The sequence below is a fragment of the Vigna umbellata genome, chromosome 1 (genome assembly GCF_029865625.1).
Source record: "Vigna umbellata cultivar VRB3 chromosome 1, Vumbellata_1.0, whole genome shotgun sequence".
In the NCBI taxonomy this organism is placed as follows: domain Eukaryota; kingdom Viridiplantae; phylum Streptophyta; class Magnoliopsida; order Fabales; family Fabaceae; genus Vigna; species Vigna umbellata.
In genome coordinates this window covers 29,689,817-29,709,492 of record NC_142165.1, presented here as the reverse complement: position 1 = coordinate 29,709,492, position 19,676 = coordinate 29,689,817, and the positions used below count along the sequence as shown (strand labels likewise).

Here is a 19,676-nt window from a genome sequence, read left to right as displayed (position 1 = left end):
ATAAATTGGCTTAGTACACTAACTGCATAAGCAATGTTTGGTCTTGTGTGTGATAGATAAATCAACTTTCCTACCAATCTTTGATACTGGGCATTCTCTACAAAAGCACTTTCTTCACTTCCAATTTTTTGATTCTGTTCTATAGGAATTGTTGAGGTTTTACATTCCAACTTTCTTGTTTCTTTGAGGAGATGAAGTACATATTTCCTTTCAGAGATTAAAACTCTGTTCTTGGAGTAAACAACCTCTATTCCAAGAAAATATTTGAGTTTTTTAGATCTTTCTTTTCAAATTAGGTTGCCAATTTTTCTGTTTCATCATCTCCTCCAATAATCATATCATCCACATAGGCAAGCAATAGAGTGAGTTTACCTGTAGAGGTGTGCTTTATGAATAGTGTATGATCTCTTTGGCTTTGTCTGTATCCCAAGGGAAACATTGCTTTTGTACATCTTACAAACCATGCTCTAGGTGATTGCTTACAATGCTTTCTTTAGGAGGCGTACCTTGTCTCTTTCATTTTTCAGTTCAAAACTTGGGGGAATCTCCACGTACACTTCCTCTTCTATATTTCCATGAAGAAAGTCATTCTTCACATCCAACTGGTGTAAGTCCTAACCAAAATGACCAGCCAAAGCGAGAACAACTCGAACTGTAATTATCTTTGCCACCGTGGAAAATGTCTCCTCATAGTCAATCCTATAAGTTTGGATATAGTCTTTTGCCACTAATCTAGCTTTATATCTTTCTATTGTCCCATCCACCTTATTTTGTACCGTGAATATCCATCTACACCCGACTGTCTTCTTGTCTCTTGGCTTATCAACAATCTCCCAAGTTGAATTTCTTTCTAATGCATTCATCTCTTCTTTCATGGCTTGATTCCAATGTTCAAGTTTTATGACCTCTTGGATTGAGGTAGGAATTTCTGTGGCATCAATTGCAGCAATAAAGCTTTTGTGCTTATCAGAGAGATTGTTAGTACAAACATACTGAGAAATAGGATATTTAGCACATGATTTTCTTTCGTTTCTAAATGCAATGGGTAAATCCTCAGTATTACTTACCTCCTCACTGTTATCTTCAAGGATCCTCATCTCCGGATTAGACAATTTTTCTTGCTTGAGAGTCGAAGTGGGTTGTTTTCTGCTTTCATGTTTTTTGCTAAAAAATTTGCTTTCTTCCTCTTTTTCCTCACTGTGGATTATGGTAAGCTTCATTGTTCAGATCTTGGGCATCCTGCAAGGACAAACATGGTAATGACAAGAAGGAAAGTTCACCCACTTCAATTGCTTTCTCCACTTAAAGTGGTAGAGTGACAAAAGGATTTTGTTTCATGAAAGGTGACATCCGTGGTGATAAAGAAGCGATAACTCTGAAGATGATAACATTTGTACCCTTTTTTATTAGAAGGATATCCAATAAATAAACATTTAAGAACTTTGCGATCTAATTTACTATGGTTAGGATGATGAGACTGAACAAAAACATTACATCGAAAGACTTGACTAGGTAGACCCGTTATTAGGGGGGAAGAAGGAACAAAAGACAATAGAGACTCTGTAGGACTAATGCCATTTAAGATATGGGTGGTTAACTTGTTGATGGGATATATGGCAGTTAACACACCTTCCCAACAATTTTTTGGAACAAACATTTGAAAATGAAGAGCTCTAGTTACTTCAATAAGATGACGATTCTTTCTTTTTGCAACCCTATTTTGTTGAAGGGTGTTTACATATGTTAGTTCATGAACAATACCATTTTGAGACAAAAAATTGAGAAATTCATGATTCACATAGTCAGTACCATTATCAGACTTGATTCTTTTGATATTTTTTTCAAATTGATTTTGGACAAGACGAAAAAAAGTAACATAGATTTGGAAAACTTCTGATTTATTTTTCATAAAGTATGCCCACGTGATACTGGTACAATTGTTAATAAAGGTAACAAACCATTTGGCTTCGAAAATAGATCCTACGACAGGTCCCCAAATGTCAGAGTGAATTAAATCAAATGGAGAAGTACTCCTTTTATTAATAATAGGATAAGATGCACGATGGTATTTTGATAACTAGCAAATTTCACAATTAAAAGACTCAACAGAGTCCTTGATAAAGGAATGAGAAAATAAGGACATGATAGGATTGAGTGAAGGATGCCCAAACCTTTTATGATGTAACATATTTGGGAATTTGCCCACGTCTCAAATGTAACTTGTTCGCTCATGATTTTTGTTTTGCTTTGGTCATCAGACTCCAACAGATACAACTCACTTTGCTCCTTAGCATTTAAAATCGTCTTCCCCGTGGCAAGGTCTTGAAAAACACAATAAGTTGAGAAAAATGCTACTGAACAATTTACATTCTTTGTAATTTTTTGTATAAAGATAAGACTGTTGGCTAATTGTGAAACATTAAACATCCTTTATTACAATAGATGAGCCTAAAATTATATTCCCAGAGCTGCATATATGTATACCTTGACCATTCACAATTGTAATAAGTTGTTCTCTATTTGTTTTACCATATGAGGCAAAGGACACACGAAAATGTGTCATATGATCAGTTGCCCCTGAATCAAGAATCCAAACACCTTGAGACACATGACCAACAATATTGAGACAAATCTTACCTTCTGTGGACAAAGTACATGATCCAGAGGGCTTACTCATTGATTCAACCATTGCTTTCAAGCGCTCGAGTTCTTCCTTATAAGCTTTCATATCAAGAGTAATAAATTATAAGATATTGGACAGCAACAACGGTGGGTATTGTTGTAGCAGAAACAGAGCTCCCAAGATCGGGAGCTTTGATACCAACTTTGAAAAGAGAATGATTGTATTATTTTCATTCATATCAATTACATTCTCCTTACTTCTATTTGTAGAAATCTAATCTTCTAAAAAATGGAAATAAGGAAACAATATAATGAAAAATGATCTAGAAGACCCTACAAATGTTTTCTCTAATTAGGAAGATTCTATGGATATTTTCTTTAACTAAGAAGATATTTTATAGATATTTCCTCTAATTACAACATATGTCATCCTTTATTTTAAGGCCATCTAGTATGACTTTAGTAGACTTTTACACACACACATGCTTCTCTAGGTTAGCAAAATTTCTCCATGAAACATATAGTACCCAAATGTAGATTTTTTATCAATTAGAGAACTTAGTGAGTCTATATCATTGTATATTTTTAGGGTCAAAGTGTCTTCCTTTAAAACAACCCTTTCCTAGGCTTGACTTCAAGTACTGAAGAATTTTTTAAACTACCTAGATGTATCTTTCTCTTGGATCATGTATAAACTATCTTACCACACTACCCGCATAAGTAATTCTTGGTCTTGTCGGTGATAGATAAACAAGTTTTCTTAACAATATTTGATATTGGGTCTTTTTTATAGGAGAGCTCGCTTCACTTTCAAAAATTCTTTTGTTCAATTTTCTTTGAAGAGATGAAGCACATATTTTTTCAGATATGAAAATCCCTTTTTTGGAATTAGCAACTTTTACATAAGGAAATGCTTGAGTTTTCCCAATTCTTTGATTTCAACTTGGGCTTCCAACCTTTTCTTTAGAACCAACTTTTCTATTTTATCATTTTCTGCAATAATCATATGATCCACATTGTTAGGGAGTTAATTGTATATAGGAGGAGGGGTAAAGTCACAGAGCCTAACTGCCAAGGCAGTTAGGAATAGTTTCTGTTAGTGCTGTTAGTAAGTGATATAAAAGGGGATTAGTGGTTGGTTGGGTTTAGTTTTGGAGTATAATTGTTTTGCGGTAACTTTTGTAGTTCTTTGGAGGGAGGTTAAGCTCTCGGGTTACGTTGTAACACCATTCTTGTTGATTCTTTTCAATAAAAGGAGGCTGTATAATTCAGAGAACTTCTCTTTCTGTGTTCTCGAGAACCCAGGGAGGGGCGATACTGGGGGAATCGCGGTCAATTGGAGGAAGAAGGTGGAACTGCCATCATTCGAAGGCGGAGGAGACCCATACATTTGGATTAATCGGGCTGAAAGATTTTTTGACATTCAGAAGGTAGCAGAGGAGGATAAGGTCGAACTCGCTTACATTAGTATGGAGGGAAGCGCGAGTTATTGGTTCAAGTATTGGCGGGAGAAAACCAAGAATCGGACGTGGATGGGTTTGAAGGATGGGTTGATCAATCGATTCGGTGGTGGGTTCCGGGGAACAGTTTACGAACAGATGGCCACCCTGAGGCAAGAAGGAGCGCTGGAAGAGTTTGTAAGAAGTTTTGAGATGTTACTAGGTCAGACCCAGGGCCTATCGGAGGAGCTGATTTTGGGTTTCTTTCTGGCGGGGTTACGTGAAGATATTAAAGGCCAGGTTAGAATTCAGAGTCCCCCTGATTTGATGGTCGCAATCAGGGTTGTGAGAGACGTGGAGGACGCCATAAACCGTGCATCCGGAGGAGGTTGGAACGGGCTCAAGATGACCCACGTGGGTAATCGAACTGCGACGGCGATAGTGAGGACTGATGGAGATCGCAGTATCGCGACGAGGGCTGGTGGGTTAGAAGGAGCTAGTACGGCCAGGAGAGAAGGTGCGACGGTGGCTAATAGCACCAATGCGAGGGCCAATGGCTCGGCCGGAGGAGAAAATAAGAATCGAATGGTCAGAAACTTACCTTATCTAGAGTATCTGAAGAGGAGGGAAGAAGGGAGGTGCTTCCGATGCGGAGGACCGTTCGCACCGGGTCACCGGTGTGCGGAGAAGGGCTTGAGAGTACTGCTTTTGGCGAAGGACGAGGAGGGCGAGTTGGAGGAAAACGCTGGCCTTGAGGCGAAACCCATGGAGCTCTCGGCTTGCTCGGCGGAGGGTCTAACGCCTCCCAAATCCATGAAATTGACCGGGTTGATAGGAGAAAAACGAGTGGTAGTCTTGATCGATAGCGGAGCCAGCCATAATTTCATCAGCCGGAAGGTGGTGGAGGAACTGAGGCTTCCGGTAACAGAAACGGCCACATATGCGGTGAGTTTGGGTGACAGGTGTAAGAAGTGGACCAGGGGGCGATGTGAAAAGGTGGGATTGAAGCTGGGTAATGTGAAGGTAGAGGAGGACATGCATGTGTTTGATCTCGGTGGAGTGGATTTAATATTGGGTATTGCATGGTTGGCAAAACTGGGTGAGGTGGTTATTAACTGGAAAGAGATGTCTATGCAGTATGTGGTGGATGGAGAGAAGAAGAAAATCTGCGGTGACCCAGCCTTGGCAAGACAGCTGGTGGAGCCAGGCGCACTTACAAAAATCACAGACGCTGAGTCATGGTTCTTGGTGTGGGAACTGTGCATAGTGGAGGCCAGGGGAGACGGTGACGTGAAGGATGATTTGACGGAGCAACAGAAGACAGACCTCATAAAAGTGTTGCGGGCCCACTGCAAGGTGTTTATGGAGAGAGAGGGACTACCTCCTTCACGTGATTCACAGCACCGAATAGTGCTTAAGGAGGGTAAGGATCCTATAAATGTAAGGCCTTATAGGTATCCTTTCTTCGTGAAAGAGGAGCTCGAGAAACAGGTAGCAGATATGCTTCGGGCTGGTATTATTCGACCCAGTCAAAGCCCGTTTTCCAGCCCGGTAATTTTAGTGAAAAAGAAATATGGAAGCTGGAGATTTTGTGTGGATTATCGGGCATTGAACAAGGCTACTGTACCGGATAAATTTCCTATTCCGGTAATTGAAGAACTATTGGATGAGCTCAAGGGTGCTAGATTTTTCTCTAAGCTAGACTTGAAGGCGGGTTACCACCAGATACGAATGAGAGAGGAGGACATCCACAAAACTGCTTTCAGAACCCACCAAGGCTTGTTCGAATTTATGGTGATGCCTTTCGGGTTAATGAATGCCCCGGCAACGTTTCAAAGTGCCATGAACAGATTAATGGCACCTTATTTGAGGAAATGGGTATTGGTTTTTTTTGATGACATATTGGTGTACAACTCTTCCTGGGAAGAGCATCTCCACCACTTAACATTGGTACTGCAGCTGCTGGAAGAGAAGGAGTGGGTAGCAAATCAAAAGAAATGTGAGTTTGGGAAAAGGAGGATTCAATACTTGGGGCACTAGATTTTGGAGAAAGGAGTGGAGATGGATCGGGAGAAGGTAAGGGCCATGCTGGAGTGGGAAGAACCCAAGAATTTGAAAGCATTGAGAGCTTTTTTGGGTTTAACGGGGTATTATAGGAGGTTTGTGCCGAAGTATGGGGAGCTAGCTAAACCTCTCACGGAGTTGTTGAAAAAAGGAAAGTTTGAGTGGTCTGGGGAGGCCTGGGCAGCCATGGAATCTCTAAAAAAGGCAATGACAACAGCACCGGTGCTAACACTGCCCGACTTTACACAGGAATTTCATGTGGAGTGTGATGCTTCTGGGAGTGGAGTGAGCGCTGTATTGATGCAACATAAGAAACCCATTGCTTTCTTCAGCAGGGCATTGTCTGAGGGGTCTCGGTCTAAGTCAATTTATGAGAAGGAGTTAATGGCGTTGGTTATGGCCATCCAACATTGGAGACCCTATCTATTGGGGAGGAGGTTTGTGGTTTATACGGATCAGCGCAGCCTCAAGTATCTGTTGGAGCAAAGAATAACGACGCATAGCCAGCAGAATTGGATAGCCAAGTTGATGGGGTATGATTTCGAAATAGTTTATAAATTAGGAAGCTCCAACAAGGTAGCATACGCCTTGTCTCGTAAAGAAGAAGGGGGTACAGAGGAGGGAGAACTACGGGCACTTTCCAGGCCTTATTGGCATGACTTTCAAGAGGTTTTAAAAGAAGTAGAAGAAGATGACATGCTGCGAAAGATTATGGATGATCTCAAGGAGGACCCAACGAGCCACGAAGCATACACGATGGAGAATGATCGCATTCATTATAAAGGACGGTTGGTTTTAGCAGCTAAATCAAGTTGGATTCCCAAGCTTCTAGCGGAGTTTCATGAGACGAGTACAGGAGGTCATTCGGGTGTGTTTCGTACTTACCGGAAAATTGCCCAATCACTATATTGGCCAGGAATGAAGAGGACGGTGACTGATTTTGTTGCGGGGTGCGTAATCTGTCAACAGCACAAGTACCTAGCTGCCTCTCCTCAGGGTCTTTTGCAGCCATTACCGATTCCACAAGCTATTTGGGAAGAAATAAGCCTTGATTTCATTGTTAAGCTACCCAAGTCGCACGGGTTTGACGCAATACTGGTGGTAGTTGACAGGCTGAGTAAGTATAGTCACTTTATTGCTTTGAAACATCCTTATTCGGCTCGCACGCTTGCAGAGAGGTTCGTTCAAGAAATAGTGAGGTTACATGGGATCCTTATGTCAGTAGTCAGTGATAGAGACCCCCTGTTTTTGAGTGTATTTTGGAAGGAGCTCTTCAGGATGCAGGGTACTCAGCTTAGTATGAGCACAACATATCATCCTGAGTCGGATGGCCAGACTGAAGTGGTGAACAAAATTTTGGAGGGGTATTTGAGGTGTTTTTTCTCAGAGCAGCCGAGGAGTTGGAAGTTGATGCTTCCTTGGGCTGAGTACTGGTATAATACCAGTTATCAAAGTGTAGCCAGGTGTTCCCCTTTTGAAATAGTTTATGGAAGAGCACCTCCAGCTTTGAGTCGGTTTATTCCTGGGGAGACAACGGTGGAGTCGGTGGTTCAAGATTTGATGACAAGGGATGAAGCTTTGAAACAGCTTAAAATGCATTTAAGGCAAGCACAAGAGGCGATGAGTAATCAGGCAAATAAAAAAAGGAAAGAATCAGACATTAAGATAGGCGATTGGGTCTATTTAAAGATTAGACCCCATAGACAATCATCCATGCCTACTCGATTACATCTGAAGCTATCGGCAAGGTATTATGGACCCTTTGAGGTATTACAGTAGATTGGGAAAGTTGCGTTTAGGTTGCAATTACCAGAGGCGGCCAGAATCCATCCAATATTCCACGTTTCCCAACTGAAGAAAGCTGTGGGGGAGAAGAAAGTTGAAAAAGAGCTTCCAGCTGAGTTACAAGCAGATGGACCAATGTTTAGGCCAGCCAAGGTGCTGGACAGGAGAACTCGACAACTGGGAACAGAGGAAATACCCTAAGTTTTGATAGAATGGCAAGAAGGGGGACAAGAGAGTGCCACATGGGAAGATGAGGTGACTATACAAGAACAATACCCGGAGTTCAACCTTGGGGACAAGGTTGTTGGAGGAGAGGGGAGTAATGTTAGGGAGTTAATTGTATATAGGAGGAGGGGTAAAGTCACAGAGCCTAAGTGCCAAGGCAGTTAGGAATAGTTTCTGTTAGTGCTGTTAGTAAGTGATATAAAAGGGGATTAGTGGTTGGTTGGGTTTAGTTTTGGAGTATTATTGTTTTGCGGGAACTCTTGTAGTTCTTTGGAGGGAGGTTAAGCTCTCGGGTTACGTTGTAATACCATTCTTGTTGATTCTTTTCAATAAAAGGAGGCTGTATAATTCAGAGAACTTATCTTTGTGTGTTCTCGAGTGTTTTTTTCCATAGGTTCTTGATCACAAGAACCTATCACACATAGACTAGTAGTATAGTGAGTTTACCTTTAATGAAGTGATTTATGAATAAATTATGATGTCCTTGGCTTTGCTTGTATCCTAAAGAATCCATTGCTTTTTAAATCTCCCAAATCATGCTATTGGAGATTGCTTAAAATCATATAAGGTTTTTTTTAAAAACCATAGCTTATTCCTTCTACTATGAGTTTCGAATCCTGTGGGAGTCTCCATGTACACACGTCTTCTAAAGTTGCACGAAGACATTCTTTACGTCCAACTGGAACAAGTCCCATTCAAAATGAGTTACTAGATAAAGGTTTGTTGAAAAAAATAAAAACCCTCAGGAGACAATGAGTGCACCAGGCCAACCTGGTTTTGAAGAGGGCTCTAGATTCCATGTTAAACTATAGGAAAGAGAGAGACATTGAACTGAAATTGTGTTTTTGAGAGAACACGGATTCTTTATTTATATTGAGAGAGAAAAATCAATACAATAAGTAGAGGAGATTTGGTATCCTCTAATAATAAATATATGATATGGAAATAAATAAAAACACATATTTATATATTCTTGATTGTACAGGATCTGCTGCTTATTTTTTATAATAACAACCCCTCTAGTTTACTGCAAGCAAGCTATTAATGAAATACGAGTGTAACCCATACAAACAATTTAATTGATGCTATTTGAGCACTGAATTTTTGATGATTAATTTCCGATGCTATGTTTATTTATGCTTGATTTAAGTTGGAATTTCAAGCACCCATTGGTCTGTAAATATTTCCTCTGAAGCTTGGAGTCTGTTATTGCAGAAAGTGAGTGTGATTGCTACCACAGTTACCAGCTCTGCTGGAAGAAGAAAGTTGTTTGCCCAGATAAATAGCTTTATTGCTGTTTTCATTCTTGGTGGACAGCTATCCTTGACGGTAAGCTCTTCCTGAAATAACTCATGGTACATATTCATCTTTCTTTCACAGTTGAGTTCACTTGAATAGAGAATGAATTTTATTATTATCATTCATGTCTATTACATTCTCCTTACACCTATTTGTAATAATCTATTCTTCCAAAAAAAGGAAACAAGGAAACAATATACTGAAAAATAAATTAGGAGATGCTACAGATATTTTCTCTAATTAGGAAGATTTTCCTCTAATTACAACAAGTTCAAACTTGTTTCTAATAATAAAATTTGACAAGGCTGGTAGACTAAGTATAAATTTCTGAGTTTGCGTTTCTAAAATTACCCTTAGCATAGCACAAGAACCCATCTTTATATATAGGTAATTCTTAGAGCTCAAGCTAGATTTAGATATTCTGTGATGAAATGATGAGTTCTCACATTGAAGCGATTCTTGAAAATATTTTTCTAATAGTAAGTTAACACGTAAGAGGCATAATTCAATATTCTGTATTAGTATTTGATCTAGCAACTATGGTCTGCATTTTTCTTTTCCATGAGGTAGAGTTGGCCCTCTAGTAAGAACACATTATATAGAGGTGTACCTTCTATCACCAGGAGATCCAGCTCAAATATCACAAATTGCTTTCGGGGAAGAACCCTGCAAACGTCAAAATTCTAACCATTGTACAATGACTATCAACGGTAAAACAATAAATTATAGAACTATTGATGAAAGTTACATGTAGTCTGGTTCACAAAGTAATTAAGGGCAATCTAAGTGCTTTAGTTTTAAGTTTCAAAGCTGTAAAAAACCTAAATTAGGTTTTAGATTTAGTTTTTTTTAAAGTTGTTAATAAGTGGACTTTAAGTCTAACTCAATTCCACAAAACTAGCTTGTAAGGTGAGGTTTGCACTTATATATATATATATATATATATATATATATATTCTAAATTGACCTTATCTCTTTTCGATGTTGGACTTCCAACAAAAACTATAAGAAGTTACCATTGATTTAATAATTTTCTTTTAAAAAATTGTTGCCAGTAACATTTATTTCACAATATTTTTTTTCTGGTAACTTAACCGGTAGATGCATATGTTGCCAAAAAAGAAAAAAATAGATAGTGGATAACCCCTTTTGGAAATGCAAACTGTTTCAATAATTATGGAATGCCCCCACTTGTAAAGTAGACATGAGGAAATTTCTTGTGGTTGGCTCTTGGTATCTACATCCGTTCTCCTAAGGTTGTCTTTATGGACAAGTGAATTCATCCCAAGAATGCAAAGAACACCCATGCTCAAGTGTGCATTCAGATTCTTGTTTTTGCTCAAGAATATTGAACGCTTAGGAATCTCTTTGCGATTACAGGGGAGATTGGTATTCTATATCCATTGATCAAGCAACTACACATGGGCAGTATTGATGTTTTTTTTTCGATCTTCTGACCTGAAATGGTAGCGCTCTGATCATTCCTTAGCGTTGCCAATCTTCCTACTTGAGTCATGATCCTCAAATTTACATGTGCGGAAGAAATTTAGTTTTGCATTTTAAATATCAGGTTAATTTACTGCTGCACCGTAAGTTGCAGACCAATTTAGGGACATAAAACTGATTCAAGAGTGATGTCAGAAGTAACCACAAAACCTTTACCAATCACTTTAGAAGTTGTTCTATCTACTACGTACAATAAAATTATTGTGGAATTGGTGTCTTTTCTAAATACATGAATATCGTCAGCCATGTGTTATGAGGCTCCAAATCACTTTAGAACTTTGGAGCTTATTTTCTGGTGGAGGACATGAAAACCTGCAAAATGATTACCTTTCTGAGCAATTGTAGTAGTGGAAGTGGGTACTAGTATTTTGAAGACCCTTTTTAAGCAATTTTTGAAACATAGCTGCATCACTGCTGAATAAATTGGATTTAACTGCTTTTTTTGATCTTTTTTCAACAATTGTATGAACATGATATCCATGTAAAGTGGTTTAAATTCTGAAGGTTTTCTACGACGAATCTGTTAGAAAACTGTTTCTGATATTATTCATAGAGGAGCAATTGCTCTTAAATAGAAACTGCTTTAGTGATTAATGTTGGTCAAGGGTCACATTGGGAGGAAGAGACAAGTCATCATTTGTCTTCCTCAAAATGGAGGAAACTGAACATTCCAATTTTTGCGGGGAGGTGTATGGTTGGACTAATTGTCTTGAATGTTATTTTTGATTGAAGGAAGTTATTGAGGAGGAACGAATGCAGGCTGTCATACTTGCTTTGGAAGGGAGGGCCTTAATTAGTTTCAGTGGTGGGAAATCTGCAATCCAAATCCTACGTGGGAAGCATTGAAGGTAGTCGTTGTCCGCCGTTTTTAACCCATAATGCTTCAAAATCCTTTTGAAATTCTAATTGGGTTGCGCCAATTGGTGTTGATGGAGGATTATATTCAACAATATGTTGGGTTTCTGAAGGGGATTCGTCAGGATTATTTGGTTGGCATTTTTTTGTATGAACCTAGTTGTTACGTACCTGAGTACGAAACTTAACCAGAACAATCTCTCACGCACTCTCACAGACAAATAGATAATAGAAAATGGATGAATAAACCTCTTTTATTGATAAGAATAACTGAATAAACAAAAGTAAACAATAATTCGGAGCATAACCTCTGTCAATTATTCTGGAGCATAACCTCCTTCACTAAACTCTCAAATCAAAAGTCTGCCTTTAACCTTAGACTCTCCCTTTATTTATTCTAATTATTTCCCACCCAACTTGTACTGAATATGTTAGGGGCTGGCAAGTATACGAGAGAAAGAGATATAGGAGAGAAAAAGAAGGGAACCGAACGGTAGAGGACATGGGCCGAATGGTGGAAAGGGTGGAGCACAATGGCCGAATGGTAGAGGACATGGGCCGAACGGTGGAAAGGGTGGAGCACGATGGCGGAACGGTTAATAACAGGGAGCGAGCGGATCAAATGATAGAAGGTGGAGAGGGACCTGGCCGAGCGGTAGAAGGAAGAGAGAAAGAGGACCGAACGGTTGGGAGTAGTGGGGAGCATCCTAACTGACACAACAGTTAGGATGGGCGGGACATTTATTAGAATTTATGGTCGTATCTCAGGATATTATTACATATAAGTTAAATAGGGTAAATAAGGATAAAGATATTCTTACCAGATAATCATAATAAATAGGCGTAATTACTTTTATTCTTTACCTTTTCGAGAGGGAGTGATTAGGAATAAGATAGGGGAAACCTAGGGGGAGGAGATATGTTTTTTTGATTGTGAGTTTTGTAAGAGAGGTTAGGCTCTCAGGTAACTGACCGAGACCCTGCTCCTAGTTATTGTTTATTTCCTTTGATACAGTTATTTCCATTTAATAAAGAGGTCTATTCAGCGTTTCACCATTGTTTATTGTGTGAGTGTGTGAGAGGTTGTGTCAGGAAAGTTTACGTACTCAGGTACTAAAGAAGGTGATAGGAGACCTGAAAAAGGACCCCAACTCGCATCCATCTTTTACCTAGAACATGACCGTTTGCACTATAAAGGGAGGCTTGTGATTTCAGCTCAATCGGCCTGGGTACCTAAGCTGATAGCAGAGTTTCACACGACTTAGACAGGAGGGCATTTAGGGGTTTATTGGACTTATCGCAAGGTGACATAATCACTTTATTGGATAGGAATGAAGAAGGCAGTGACTGACTTTGTTGCGAGCTGCCTAGTGTGCCAACAACATAAATATTTGTCATCCTCTCCGCAGGGCTTGCTGCAGCCTTTGCCCATAACCAACGCCATTTGGGAGGAAATAAGTATGGATTTTATAGTGAAGTTGCCGAAATCCCACGGGTATGATGCTGTCTTGGTAGAAGTAGACCGTCTTAGTAAATATGGACATTTCTTACCACTGAAACACCCCTATTCCGCCTGTACCATAGCTGAAGTGTTTGTTAAGGAGATTGTCCAGTTGCATGGGGTACCTGTATCTATCGTTAGTGACACGAAGCCACTATTTCTAAGTATCTTCTGGAAGGAGCTGTTTAAACTGTAGGGGACCCAATTGAAGATGAGCACAGTCTTTCATCCTGAATCAGATGGGAGATCTCCCCCCTCTTTGCACAGGTTCATGCCAGGAGAGACCTTAGTGAAAGATGTCGGCCAAGAGTTTCAGACATGGGACGAAGCACTAAACAACTAAAATTTCATTTAGCAAGGGCTCAGGAACTCATGGTCAAGCAGACCAACAAAGCAAGGAGACCAGCAGATGTGGAGGTGGGAGATTGGGTGTACTTAAAGATCAGACCACATAGACAGACCTCGATGTTGTCTAGACTGCATCCTAAGTTAGCCGCTCGATATTTTGGACCTTTCCAAGTCACACTGAAGATCGGAGAAGTGGCTTTTAAGCTTCAATTGCCAGATACCGCAAGGATACATCTAGTTTTCCATGTATCCCAGTTGAAGAAGGCAGTGGGGGGAAGGAATTGCCAACAGATTTGCTGGTGGAGGGACCGTCCTTTTAGCTTATCAGAATTTTGGATAGAAGACAGGTACTACAAGGAGAGGACGAAGTGCAACAAGTGTTAATAGAATGGCAAGAGGGGGGACCGGATGGAACAACGTGGGAAGATGCCATGACCATCAGAGACCAATATCCAAATTTCAACCTGGAGGACAAGGTTGATCCTCAGGCGGTGGGTAATGTTAGGGGCTGGAAAGGGTATGAGAGAAGGAGGTATAGGAGAGAGAGAAAGGGACCGAACGGTAGAAGGCGGGGAGCGAGTTGGCTGAATGGTAGACAAGTGGGTGCGACCAGACCGAACAATGGAAGGCGGGGAGCGACCAAGCCGAATGGTGGGAGGCGGGGAGCGTGTTGGCCAAATGGTAGACAAGGGGGAGTGACCAGACCGAACGGGGGGAGCGACCAAGCCAAACGGTGGGAGGCGGGGAGCGTGCGGACCGAATGACAGATAACAGAAGCAACCATACCGAACGGTTGGAATCAGCGAGGAAGCATCCTAAGTGCCGCAGTGGTTAGGATGGGCGGGAAACTAATTAGAATAATGAGAGAGATATTCTGAGAGGGTATTCAGCCAAAGTGAATTAGAGTAAACAAGGCCATATCTTAGTATAATATTCAATATAAGTTAAATATAGTAAATAAGGCTAAATATATACGCTATAAGATAATTATAGCAAATAGGGTTATTTTCTAATATTCAGTACAAGTTGGGTGGGAAATAATTAGTATAAATAAAGGGAGAGTCTAGGGTTAAAGGCAGGCTTTTGATTAGTGAAGGAGGTTATGCTCTAGAATAATTGATGGAGGTTATGTTCTCAATTATTGTTTACTTTTATTTATTCAGTTATTCTTATCAATAAAAGGGGTTTATTCATCCATTTTCTATTATCTATTTGTCTGTGAGAGTGTGTGAGAGATTGTTCTGGTTAAGTTTCGTACTCAGGTACTCTTCATGAGTTAATGATGAAGGCTTAAATGGTGGAGGAAAAGGTTCGAGTCATCTCAAAAGGTGGACCTTTCCATGTTCAATGCAATAATAATGTCCCCAAACCTATTTCAATGACTTGCAATTATTCAAAGGAAAGAGGAAGTTCGCTTGGCTTTAATATTTCCAGCAATAGTCAAGGGGAAAGCAACAATTTTGCTGGTACTTTTCGTAGTGTGGATCAGCCAAGTCGAGCTCCTTCTCGGAAATTGTCTTTGGAAGAATTACAGGATAAGATTAAGAAGGGCCTCTGATTCAAGTGTGATGAGAAATTTGGTCCTACTCATATTTGTAGAAATAAATAGTTGCATATGTTGCTTATGTCTGAGGAGGAATTATCTTGCCTAGATACCCTTCAAACTCCTACTGAAACTCACGAGGAAGGGAAGGAAGAGATAGGTCATATTTTGCAACTATCTCAATATATCATGGTGAGACTTACAACCAGGAAGTGCTAGAAACTTTGGGGAACAATTGGTCATGAGAACGTAGTGGTTTTGTTGGACTGTGGAGGCTCACAATTTTTTTTCAACAGACCTGAATGCCAGATGTGGGTTACATCAAGAACCAACTCTTCCATAAATGGTAGAGGTGGGGGATGAACATAAGGTGCATTGTCAGGGAAAGTGTCATGCTTTTATTCTTGAAGTACAGGGCCTGAAAATTCAACAAGATTTCTTTGTTTTCACATTGGGGGGTGTGGATGTTATCTTGGGATTGGAATGGTTGGCTTCACTAGGGGAGGTAAGGGCTGATTTTGGAGTTTACGATTAACAATTGGTAAGGGGCACGAGGAGCACATCCTTGTGGGTGATCCCACTCTATCCAAATCCGAATCTTCTTTGAAAAGGTTGGTGCATGATTTCAAGATCAAAGGCTTTGTGATTAAATAGGACTAGGAGAAGGAAGCGAATGGTAGTACTGTTTCTGTACAACTTCTAATTTTGGAGTTGCATAATGAAGTTTTTCAAGATCCAGTTAGCCTTCCTCCCAGTCGTCCTTATGATCATGCTATACATCTTCATGAGGGAGCATCTATTCCTAATCTTAGGCCCTACAAATACTCGCATCAACAAAATGATGAGATTGAACGCTTAGTCAAAGAAATGTTATAGGCAGGAATCATCAGACCTAACATCAATCCCTATTCAAGCCCAATCATATTGGTCAAGAAGAAAGATGGAGGGTGAAGGTTTTGTGTGGACTATCAGGCTCTAAATAAGATCACTATTCCCAACAAATTTCCTATTCCTATCATAGAGGAATTGTTGAATGAGTTGGCAGGTGCAACCACATTTTCAAAATTGGATTTAAAATTTGGTTATCATCAAATTCTCATGAGAGAGGAAGACATTGAGAAGACTGCTTTTCGAACCCATGAAGGCCATTATGAGTTTTTGGTTATGTCTTTTGGCTTGACTAATTCTCCAGCTACTTTTCAGGCTTTAATGAATCAGATTCTTCAACCATATTTAAGGAAGTTTGTCCTCAATTTTTTTATGACATACTGGTTTATAGCCCTACTATGTCCACTCATGTGGCTCATCTAGCGGAGGTATTGAAGTTGTTTTAATGTCATTAATTAATACTTAATCATAAGAAGTGTGTTTGTGGCCAACTACAATTGGAGTATTTGGGTTACATCATTTTCAAGGATGGTGTGACTGCAGATCCAACTAAAGTGGAAGCTATGACCAATTGGCCAGTTCCAGAAAATGCCAAGGCTTTGAGGGGTTTTTGGAGTTAACCGGATACTATAGAAGATTTGTGAAAGGGTTTGGTCAAATTGTCAAACCTCTTACACAGTTATTAACTAAGGAGAGATTTTACTGGACACTTGAGGCTTAACGAGCATTTGACGCATTGAAGGGTACTGTTTCTCAATTGCCAGTATTGGTGGTCCCAAATTTTCGCAAATCTTTCACCTTGGAAAAACATGCATCTAGCAAAGGATTGGGGGTTGTTTTGTTGCAGGAAGGTCGACCTTTGGCTTTTTGGAGCCAAGACTTGTCCGGGTCAGCAAAAATCAGGTACGAGCGAGAGTTGATGGCTATATTCAGTTCAGAAATGGGAACACTACCTCATGGGTAGTCATTTTGTTATTGTTACAGACCAAAAGAGCCTCAAGTTTCTCACTGGAGCGCTTACTAACAGAACAACAGTTTAAATGGGCTTCCAAGCCTATTGGCTATGATTTCAAGATTCGTTTATGCCCTGGCAAGGAGAATCAAGTGGCTGATGCTTTCTCCAGGAGGCAATACTTTATGGTTGTCTTTGTTTCAAATGAGTGAATAGGAGACTTGGGAAGCCTATGTACAACATGATCCTAAGTTGGTTTCTCTCATCCAAGAATTATTGTTAAATCCGAGAGCTCGTGAGGGGTCTAAGTTGAAGAAAGGAAGATTGTTCTACCATGGGACATTGGTGTTACCTAGGAACTTTTCTCGCATTCCTGGAATCATCAAGGAGCTGCATGAGTCTCCTTTAGGAGGCCACAGTGGGTACTTTAGGACTTTTAAAAGGATAGCAGGGTAGTCTACTAGGAAGGGATGATATCAAGGAGTTTGTGATGTAGTGTGCGGTTTGCCAATGCAACAAAACAGAGACATTGGCCCCTGTAGGTTTGTTACAACTACTACCCATTCCTACACACGTCTATTCAGATATTTTTATGGATTTTGTTAGGGGTTTACCCAAGGTGTAGGGCAAGGATACTATTTTTATGGATTTTGTTGGGGGTTTACCAAATATGCTCACTTTTTGGCCCTCGCTCATCCTTTTACAGCAATCCAAGTGGCTGACTTGTTCATCAAAGAAGTGGTAAAACTTCATGGGTTCCCTTCCACAATAGTTTCTGACTGTGGCAAGCTGTTTTTGAGCAATTTTTGGCGTGAATTATTTAGACAGGCTGACACCAAGCTAAAGTTTAGCACAACCTACTATCCCCAATCAGACGGCCAAACCGAGTTTGTTAATCGTTGTTAAGAGACTTATCTAACGTGTATGACAGGGTCTCAACCCAGGAAATGGCTACAATGGTTGCCCTAAGCTGAATTTTGGTTTAATACCAATTATAGTGCCTCTACAAAAGTGACCCCTTTCAAAGCTCTCTATGGTCGTGACACTCCGTTAATTTTCAAGGGCAATACTATTCCATCTAAAGTCCAAAGTGTTAATCAACTCCAATAGGAAGGTGATGCGCTCTTAAAGGAGTTAAGGGCAAACCTATGCAAAGCCTAACAGTAGAATCGGGTTCAAGCTAATAAGCATAGGCGAGAGGTGGAGATTAGATGAATAACTAGGTTTATCTTAAATTGCAACCTTATAGATTAAGGTCCTTTGCAAGAAGACCAAATGAAAAACTAAGTCCAAGATTCTATGGCCCTTACAAGGTGCTTGAACATATAGGGGCAATTGCTTACAAGTTAGAACTTCCTACTCACTCCCGAATCCATTTAGTCTTCCATGTCTCTCTCCTTAAGTGCATGGTCCAATCAATAACTCCTATTCAGGCCCTCCCTTCTGCACTAACGGAGGATTTAATCCTTGATATTTCTCCCCGAGCTCTTTTGGATACCCGATTCAATAAGGATGGTGACTTGGAAGTTTTAATCCAGTGGCAGCATCTCCTCTCTTTTGAAAATAGTTGGGAAGCAGCAGCTACCATCTGCAAGGAGTTTCTTGCTTTTCACCTTGAGGACAAGGTGAAACTTCATGGAAGGGGTATTGATAGGTTTAGTGGCTAGGTTTATGTGAGAAGAAATAGAGGAGGCAGGTAGTTATAAATTCCTAGCATGTAGTTGTAGCCTCTGCAGTTGTGTTGTGTAATTATCTTTTATATTTTGTTTGTTAGATTATTGTGGGCAATTTTTTAGTTGGTTGTAAAGGAGAAAATCTGGAGAGACTGGTCCTCTCGAAAGACCTGGAGAATTGTATGTTGATGTTTTCTGTTTTTACCACTTTGGTAGAACAGTTTGTGGTTTCTAATTAAGTTCTTCTATGTAATCTGTTTTTACACATTTAGTGATCACACACACACAATTGTGGAGAAAATGCTTGAACACCCATTGGAGAAACTATGAACATTCAGAAAAACTATGAACATTCAGAAAAAGTTCACTTGTCATTATCTCCAAATTACCAATATGAAATATTGAAAGAGAGAGGTTTCTGCAATTTTTCTGTTACAGACCAATATTATAGTTGTAAATGTAGAAGCAGAAAATATGAAGAAACTCGAGAATTATGTATCATTTGCAATAAAAGGGAAACTACAAGAGGAGCAAACATCCAAATGCCAACAGCATAGCTCCTCTAACAGAATATCAGAAAATAACAGATCGCCCATCCCCCTCTTCCTCATGAATCCAAATAATAAAAAATATTTTCTCATGTTTAACAACCTCTCCACTACTCATGCCACCTCATAGGACTTCCCATCTTCCTTTTACTCACATACACACTCCATGCCTTAGGTGTCTCAGACCCCTCCTGGACAGATGACTCTTTGTCCCATAAACTTGTTGGGATCCAACATTGTTTTTGGGAAGTTGTGCTTAGTATTTGCTATTTTATATGAATGAAGGAGTAGGACACCAAAATGGTTTATCGGACATAGGGGTCGGACTAGGCTTAACATTACAACTTGTTTGGAATATGGGCTGGTCCACATTTTTTTCTATCTACCTGTTGGGTTTGTTGGGACTGTCTACTTTGCCATTTATTTAC

General features: G+C 39.9%; 1 protein-coding gene across 2 annotated transcripts in view; it reads left to right on the top strand.

The window, feature by feature from the left end:
- LOC124819700 (TLC ATP/ADP transporter) overlaps positions 1-19,676 on the top strand; it is a 42,046-nt gene that overhangs the window by 11,470 nt on the left and 10,900 nt on the right. For both annotated transcript variants that reach the window (XM_088102764.1, XM_088102758.1), the window contains exon 9: positions 9,351-9,464. In XM_088102764.1, coding sequence (XP_087958890.1) covers positions 9,351-9,464 — 114 coding nt within the window. The remainder of the gene's footprint in view (positions 1-9,350; positions 9,465-19,676) is intronic.